An 8,961-nucleotide genomic window follows, 5' to 3' on the forward strand; every position below is an offset into this window, starting at 1 on the left:
ACCGCATGTTTTCGTTGCAGGCCGTGTCAGTGGCACTGTATTGTCCTCAAAGCGGGCAAAAAAGTTATTTAGTCTGCCTGGGAGCAGGACATCCTGGTCCGTGACTGGGCTGGATTTCTTCCTGTAGTCCGTGATTGACTGTAGACCCTGCCACATGCCTCTTGTGTCTGAGCCGTTGAATTGAGATTCTACTTTGTCTCTGTACTGACGCTTAGCTTGTTTGATAGCCTTGCGGAGGGAATAGCTGCACTGTTTGTATTCGGTCATGTTACCAGACACCTTCCCCTGATTAAAAGCAGTGGTTCGCGCTTTCAGTTTCACGCGAATGCTGCCATCAATCCACGGTTTCTGGTTAGGGAATGTTTTAATCGTTGCTATGGGAACGACATCTTCAACGCACGTTCTAATGAACTCACACACCGAATCAGCGTATTCGTCAATGTTGTTGTCTGACGCAATACGAAACATGTCCCAGTCCACGTGGTGGAAGCAGTCTTGGAGTGTGGAGTCAGCTTGGTCGGACCAGCGTTGGACAGACCTCAGCGTGGGAGCCTCTTGTTTTAGTTTCTGTCTGTAGGCAGGGATCAACAAAATGGAGTCGTGGTCAGCTTTTCCGAAAGGGGGGCGGGGCAGGGCCTTATATGCGTCGCGGAAGTTAGAGTAACAATGATCCAAGGTCTTTCCACCCCTGGTTGCGCAATCGATATGCTGATAAAATTTAGGGAGTCTTGTTTTCAGATTAGCCTTGTTAAAATCCCCAGCTACAATGAATGCAGCCTCCGGATGAATGGTTTCCAGTTTGCAAAGAGTTAAATAAAGTTCGTTCAGAGCCATCGATGTGTCTGCTTGGGGGGGGATATATACGGCTGTGATTATAATCGAAGAGAATTCTCTTGGTAGATAATGCGGTCTACATTTGATTGTGAGGAATTCTAAATCAGGTGAACAGAAGGATTTGAGTTCCTGTATGTTTCTTTCATCACACCATGTCACGTTAGTCATAAGGCATACGCCGCCGCCCCTCTTCTTACCAGAAAGTTGTTTGTTTCTGTCTGCGCGATGTGTGGAGAAACCCGTTGGCTGCACCGCTTCGGATAGAGTCTCTCCAGTGAGCCACGTTTCCGTGAAGCAAAGAACGTTACAGTCTCTGATGTCCCTCTGGAATGCTACCCTTGCTCGGATTTCATCAACCTTGTTGTCAAGAGACTGGACATTGGCAAGAAGAATGCTAGGGAGTGGTGCACGATGTGCCCGTCTCCGGAGTCTGACCAGAAGACCGCCTCGTTTCCCTCTTTTTCGGAGTTGTTTTTTTTTTGGGTCGCTGCATGGAATCCACTCAGTTGTCCTGTTTGTAAGGCAGAACACAGGATCCGCGTCGCGAAAAACATATTCTTGGTAGTACTGATGGTGAGTTGATGCTGATCTTATACTGTACTGACAGTTTAAATTCTTCGGTTGTGCAAACCCACAGTTTCATCAGCTGTCCGGGTGGACGATCACAGACGATCCCGCAGGTGAATAAGCCGGATGTGGAGGTCCTTGGCTGGCGTGGTTACATGTGGTCTCAGGTTGTGAGGCCGGTTGGATGTACTACCAAATTCTCTAACACGACATTGGAGGCGGCTTATGGTAGAGAAATTAACATTCCATTGTCTGGCAACAGCTCTGGTGGACATTCCTGCAGTCAGCATGCGCCAATTGCACGCTCCCTCAAAATGTGAGATATGTCGTGGGATAAAGGAAATTTCCACGACAGATATCTGTAGCATTGTGTTGCGTGACAAAACTGCACATTTTAGAGTGGCCTTTTATAGTCCCGGGCACAAGGTGCACCTGTGTAAATATCATGCTGTTTAATCAGCTTATTGATCTGCCACACCTGTCAGGTGAATGGATTATCTTGGCAAAGGAGAAATGCCCACTAACAGGGATTTAAACTAATATATTCACAAACTTTGAGAGGAATAAGCTTTTTGTGCGAATGGAACATTTCTGGGATCTTTAATTTCAGATCATAAAACATGGGACCAAAACTTTACATGTTACGTTTATATTTTATTTTAGTATAGTTAAAGAGATGAAGCAAGTGATTCCTTACTTAAATCCCCTTGGTGAGGAGTACCCCCTGGGCATATCACATCCTCCAGTGTGCCAGCTGGGCAGAACCTCCCACATAAACAAAAGGATGGTAACAACCCTTCAAAGAACAGCCAACAACATTAGTTGTATGTACTGTTTAAATAAATAAAAACTCAGACATCGGTACAGACACTACATTTTATATATTTTTTAAACATCTCAAATATATTTGTAATAAATAGATACAGATATAATTCTGCAAAATATGTAATGTTCCATTCCAGTAGTTAAGTGCAGTGTGTTAGTACTGTGCCTTACCTGCAGGACACAATCGTCCCTCTGAACATCTCAGGCTGTCCTACTTGTCTGGCCCAGTTGTTCTCCTGCAGTGCCAGCGGGGCAAGGTGACCCGTGGGGCGTTTCTGTGCCCTCCTCACAGTAATACCCTTGTGGGCACATGAATTGGGAGCCCGGTCTCCGTGAGCTGTCTTCCAAACAGTAAAACCCTGTTGAAGAGTATTATTATAAGTGTCACAATTACTCATCACTTCCAGACAATAGAGATAACATAAGATGACATGACAAAACATAGCATAGCACACATAACATCACAAAACATACCATAACATCACATAAGATAAAATAAACCACAAACGCTGCAGAACAAGAAGCAGGAAACTTACATGTATGTTTTACATGTGTATTTTGTCAGCCTCTGATTCAACTTTTATAATAATCGACTATATATTTATGTTGGTATTGTAACTTTACTGAATCCCCAGATGACCTGAGGATGGTCTGATTACCTGCTGGACGGGGGGGGGAGGACGTCTCCTGATGTACTGGCCTGTCTCCTGGTAGCGCCTCCATGCTCTGGACACTACGCTGACAGACACAGCAAACCTTATTGCCACAGCTCACATTGATGTGCCATCCTGGATGAGCTGCACTACCTGAGCCACTTGTGTGGGTTGTAGACTCCGTCTTATGCTACCACTAGAGTGAAAGCACCGCCAGCATTCAAAAGTGACCAAAACATCAGCCAGGAAGCATAGGAACTGAGAAGTGGTCTGTGGTCCCCACCTGCAGAACCACTCCTTTATTGGGGGTGTCTTGCTAATTGCCTATAATTTCCACCTGTTGTCTATTCAATTTGCACAACAGCATGTGAAATTTATTGTCAATCAGTTTTGCTTCCTAAGTGGACAGTTTGATTTCACAGAAGAGATGTTTCTCAGGCTTTCGCCTGCAACATCAGTTCTGTTATACTCACAGACAATATCTTTACAGTTTTGGAAACGTTAGAGTGTTTTCTATCCAAAGCTGTCAATTATATGCATATTCTAGCATCCTGTCCTGACAAAATATCCAGTTTAAAACGGGAACGTTTGTTTTCCAAAAATGAAAATACTGCCCCCTAGTACCAACAGGATTTATATAAGGTCCCACAGCTGACAGTGCATGTCAGAGCAAAAACCAAGCCATGAGGTCGAAGGAATTTTCCGTAGAGCTCTGAAATAGGATTGTGTTGAGGCACTGATCTGGGGAAGGGTACCAAAAAATGTATGCAGCATTGAAGGTCCCCAAAATTACAGTGGTCTCCATCAGTCTTAAAAGGAAGTTTGGAACCACCAAGACTCTTCCTAGAGCTGGCCGCCTGGCCAAACTGAGCATTCGGGGGAGAAGGGCCTTTGTCAGGGAGGTGACCAAGAACCCGATATACACTCTGACAGAGCTCCAGAGTGCCTCTGCGGAGACCGTACAACCTTCCAGAAGGACAACCATCTCAGACTTCTGCTGAAAGGTAAGTTCCCTCAGGACATGGGCTACAGTGTTACTCAACACTGAGGCCCAGATCAGGATTCACTTCCGCGAGCCCTATGTGAATGAATGAATGTCAGGGACAAAAAAATAACTTTACAAAGTTCTGTTATTGTATTATTATTTTTAAGTGATAACAAATGTATTGCCCTGTATGTCAAGTGAGGGAGCTTTTTAGTGAACAGAAGTATTACATGTAAAGTACTACTGTATATAAAACCATTTGAAAATATACCTGAAGAAAGGGCAGGTTGTTTCAGTAGAGGATTGATCCATAACACTGAGACCACTCATACATTCTTAAATAAATTGTCAAATAAATTTCACATTGACCCGTTTATCTGCATCTCTGTTTGCCAAGTGCAGTCAAAGGGTATGAGGCCGTTTGATCCAAAGGATGAAACTGAGACCTCAGTCACTGAAAGTGAAATGTGAATCATGATGCAACCTGATTCCAAGAGGCCTCCTGTTCAGTCATATTTTGGTATTCAATGTGCTCTCCTGTTACCTTGCACTTTCAAAGTGAATGCAATGCTGAAAGCTATGCCAGTCGGTCTGTTTTTCGATCTAGACTGAATATTCTTGAGGAGGGATTCAAGGATTCATGATGACACAACATGAAAACTAAAAAGCCCTATTAAGAAAACTGATGCCAGTAATCAATCGAAAGTTCTGAATGCTTACTTTTTCCTGGTATTATGCAACACTTGTCACAATGTGGAATATCAACCATGACACCCCGGTAACCTTCACACTCAGGATGTTCCTAAAATGAACCAAAGCTTAAGTGTAAAGGTGAGGTAAAAAAGTGAGCAACGAATTACTGTTTATTAACGCAGGTCAGACTCAGACATGCAATCATCCTCTTCTTCACCAAGCTTTGGAACAAATGCGGTGACAAAACTGCAATAGGTTTATCAATAGTTGCTGCAACAAGCCGGGAGACATGGGCACAATGTTTCATTTGTTTTGGTGCTTCGAAAGGCCTTGTTTTCACTATCCCTACTTTCCAACAGTACAAACAGAAAGCCAAAAGACAACCTACCAAGCAACACTTAAATGAAAGGATCGAATTAGTCGTGGGCTGAACATTTTAATAGACTTTTGAGTGTTACTATCAGCCTAATGCAGCAGCATGTCACGTTCTGACCATCGTTCGTGTGTGTTTTCCTTGTTTTAGTGTTGGTCAGGACGTGAACTGGGTGGGCATTCTATGTTGGATGTCTTGTTTGTCTATTTCTATGTCCGGCCTGATATGGTTCTCAATCAGAGGCAGGTGTTAGTCATTGTCTCTGATTGGGAACCATATTTAGGTAGCCTGGGTTTCACTGTGTGTTTGTGGGTGATTGTCCTTAGTGTTAGTTTGCACCAGTTTAGGCTGTTTCGGTTTTCATTACGTTTATTATTTTGCACTGTTTGTATTTGGATTCATGTTGCTATAGTCACAATAAACATGGATCGCAATCTACACGCCGCATTTTGGTCCGACTCTCCTTCTCATACTGAAAACCGTTACACAGCAAATGTTGTGTGCCTAGAGTTTTTGTATTTTGTCCCCGACACACTCAATAAAATACTGTTATAATACAGTATGCTTCGGTTTGAGCTTTCTGATATAATGCTGATGTACCTTTGATGAGTTGAGTTTGTGTACAACAGAACTACCCTAAATACCACTCATAGGTATATACTGTATAACTTACATTATGTGCAAAGTACCAAACATTAAGTCAGAAGACAACAACGTTAGACTGACAAAATATAATTATTCCACATGTTATATGAAGCATTATTTTTCTTGTGGTAAAATGAACGTAGGATGTTTCCTATTTCTCTCACCCTCCAGCAGTGGGTGAATTGCTGTGCATATCTCTAACTGCAGTTGTGCAGTGCTGGAGTGAACACAAAGCCTACTATTGTTTGTTAGTATCAAAAAGTAGACATTGTAAGTCACAGTACTATAGGCCTACAGTAATGATGAAAAAAAATAGTATCATTTATCATCTTATTTTAGGTGGCATTGAAGCCCACAAAAAGACTTGTGGGTATTTAACCATAATGTACATTTAAATATCTGTGTTGTGCTGACGGCTACATACAGTACAGACAGTACCCAAACAAAACTGTAATTGGACATGTGAAATGTGTACATTAGCATTACATGAAGTACTTTATTCCAAAGATTTTTTTATATTTTTTTAATGTCTAGCCACAAATTACTATTAAAATGAAGAAAATAACATGGGTATACTGTAAAAATGGGTATACCATACAAATGTCATTGCATATTAAAATTCTGTTTAGTTTTTATGTTTCCTATGGCTCTTTCCATTGTCTAAATCTACAAAAGCAGGTGTTTTGAATGGAAAATTAAGAACACTTTTATCAGGCATCCTGTTGAACACCACTTCCTGTACCTTATACCTGGTACATACTGCAATATGATGGCACATCCCACTGTGACACCAGTGGTGCAAGTGTCTTTTTTAATCAAGAAAATTCCTAGAGCTAACCAATTCATATAGTTGAAACATAGGGGATCTGGACACATTTGGACAGGATGCTAATCTTAGCCCACTTCTCATTGCTGCTTATTTGGGGAAGCCAAGGTAAAATAAATTCCTCAACTTTTTTACTTGATGTGTTTTCAGTTTCTGGCAAAAAGATGATAATCAAATGTCCTCAATCTATACATTTATATCCACGGCCTACTGACTGAAGAATTGTTGCCTTAATTTATGCCCTTTTCATTAGATTCAGTAACCTGTACCGACCTGCAGAAACAGCGTGAAGTCATCCATGCAGCAGTTGGAGAATCTTTAGTGTTGAACTGCACCTACAACTGCTCCTCTGGATTTGTCCGTGGACACTGGGTCAAACTCCCAGACTGTCCTCATTGTCCTAGGCCAAGGGAAACAAAAAATGTCACAAAGAATGGTGACCTCTGCACACTACCATTGTATTTTCCACATCTGTCCAGGGAAGATTTTCAGTACAACTATACCTGCTTTTCTGAAGATCATGAAAGTGAACAGTTCCCAAGCAAGATAGAGTGTCTGGTATCACTGCAGGCACAAGGTAGGCAAAAACAGGTTGAAATGACCTACCCTGTCATTTTACCTCTAAAAACAAATTGTGTTAAAATGTATTATATTAATTATGTTCAAAAAGTGAATACATTTATACATCAGTAACTAAATTATATTGTATTTCTTTTGCCAGCTCGACCTAGTGCCTCGGACACAACGGACACTACTGGTAAGTCTCATAGGATAATATTTTACTGAGACTTTATAAGGCTCTGGTCAAAATAAGTTATATAGGAATAAGGGTGCCATTTGAGACTCAACCTAAGTCTCATTTTTCGTAATAGTCTAAGTTAAATTGCTCTGAGGCTGTTTAATGACATAGGCACAACATAATATAAACCCAACAAATTTCACTAGCTTATTTGATCCTGATGACTACCGTTTTCTGTGTTTTAGATGAATCGATGACAACGTTGGGTAACCACGAGGACTCAATAATAGATCACGGTGAGACAAAATGTTGCTATTCCACTCTTTAAAAGGAAAAGGTGAAACATGTTTAAATGTATTGCAAACAACAAAAGTAACCCCCTGTTTGAGGCAATGACTGATGAGTTGCAAATTGTGTTTTAATGATAATATTGTCTTTGTGCTGTCTTCATTACAGAGAAATTCACAGGCGTCAAGGTGTTGGCAACAGTGACCGTTATTGTGGCTGCGGTGTCGGCAGCCGTGGCTGTCTCCTTATGTATGAGCCGCAATCGATATTGCAAAGGTGCTTATAGATGTTGAAAAATCAATTGTGAAGGTCCAATTTCTGAATCAAAAATGTTATAAAATACTTTCCAAGGTTGTTATTAACAAAAACAACAGTATGTTTCATTAACGTGATTTCTTGTGTATTTTAGGAAAACCTGCTGTTATCTGTACAGGATATGTTTTTTTTTCTTCATACAATGTGGTATGTTTGCTAAGGCATTTTAACACACTTTTCATTGGCAATTAATATGCGGACTCCATATGTGGAATTTGTTTATTGGTCTTTTATCAGCACAACATCAAGAGAAGGATCAGGTAAATATTTGTTTAATTTGACAAAATTGCTATCACAACCAGTTCACTCAATGTTGTGAATTGTAATTCTAATAGGTTACTTCATATCTTATAGGTGCATGCTCAACCAATTGTGAGAGGGTGGCACTGCGAATAACTCCGGCTGGTAAGCTAATGGAATGTACCATTTATTTCAGTTGCTAAGCTGGGTGTGTAATAACAACATCTACTGTACAAAACATTGCATTTCCTGTTTTGAGCTAGATTGCCAGAGTGATCATGAGGTTCCTTACGCTGACATCATGATTACTATGCGAGGGGCCAGCACACCAGAGCTCACACAGATCTCCTACCTGGCTCCGGGGGACCATAGAGAGGTGAGGATTGGAAACAATCGCTTTGTGATTTCTGTGTGAAATAGAAAGTGCTCTACAAATAAAATATTATCTATTATTATATATTCATCGACACCTCACTACATTATTTTACATCAACACCACCATATGTGACCATACTACTGACATTCACTATATTCAATGTAATATGTCAGCGGAGTCACAGGTTTAGACTTTATATAAACCCCACCTGAAATGGAATCCTGTGTGTTTCATGTCCCCCCTGCAGAGGTGGAGAGAAGAGGCAGGCCCTGGCCCCAGCACCGGCCCTGAAGCTAGATCCCACCTGCAGGCCTCCCGCTCAGCTGACAGACTGCATGTTCAGCCCCGAGAAGTCTCAAGGAAGATGAGCAAAACTCTGAGTATGCTGTTATCACCTACTCTTAACCAGTGGGGATGGAGAAAGGGTAAAAGAGTGAACAAGAGAGAGCAAGTGAGACATGACCATCACTGTACTCATGTTAATATTCCCTGGCTTTGTTTGCTTTTTTTTTTTTACTGTAGCAAGTTGTATCTATAACCGTATAAAAAGTTAAATGAACTGTCATCCAATAAAGTCATACTTTTGTGTCATGATGTGGTTT

General features: G+C 41.2%; 1 protein-coding gene across 1 annotated transcript; it reads left to right on the top strand.

The window, feature by feature from the left end:
• Positions 1 to 2,077: 2,077 nt before the first annotated feature.
• Positions 2,078 to 8,945, top strand: LOC110503445. The gene is made up of 12 exons (XM_036961062.1): positions 2,078 to 2,188; positions 2,404 to 2,483; positions 3,813 to 3,883; positions 6,655 to 6,978; positions 7,123 to 7,158; positions 7,386 to 7,436; positions 7,597 to 7,704; positions 7,838 to 7,890; positions 7,981 to 8,003; positions 8,098 to 8,148; positions 8,247 to 8,359; positions 8,607 to 8,945. Exons 1-10 carry the CDS (start codon positions 2,078 to 2,080, stop codon positions 8,117 to 8,119), a joined length of 879 nt encoding a protein of 292 aa, XP_036816957.1. The 3' UTR covers positions 8,120 to 8,148; positions 8,247 to 8,359; positions 8,607 to 8,945.
• The last annotated feature ends 16 nt before the right edge of the window (positions 8,946 to 8,961 follow it).

This window comes from Oncorhynchus mykiss, chromosome 24, assembly GCF_013265735.2.
Source record: "Oncorhynchus mykiss isolate Arlee chromosome 24, USDA_OmykA_1.1, whole genome shotgun sequence".
Classification (NCBI taxonomy): Eukaryota; Metazoa; Chordata; class Actinopteri; order Salmoniformes; family Salmonidae; genus Oncorhynchus; species Oncorhynchus mykiss.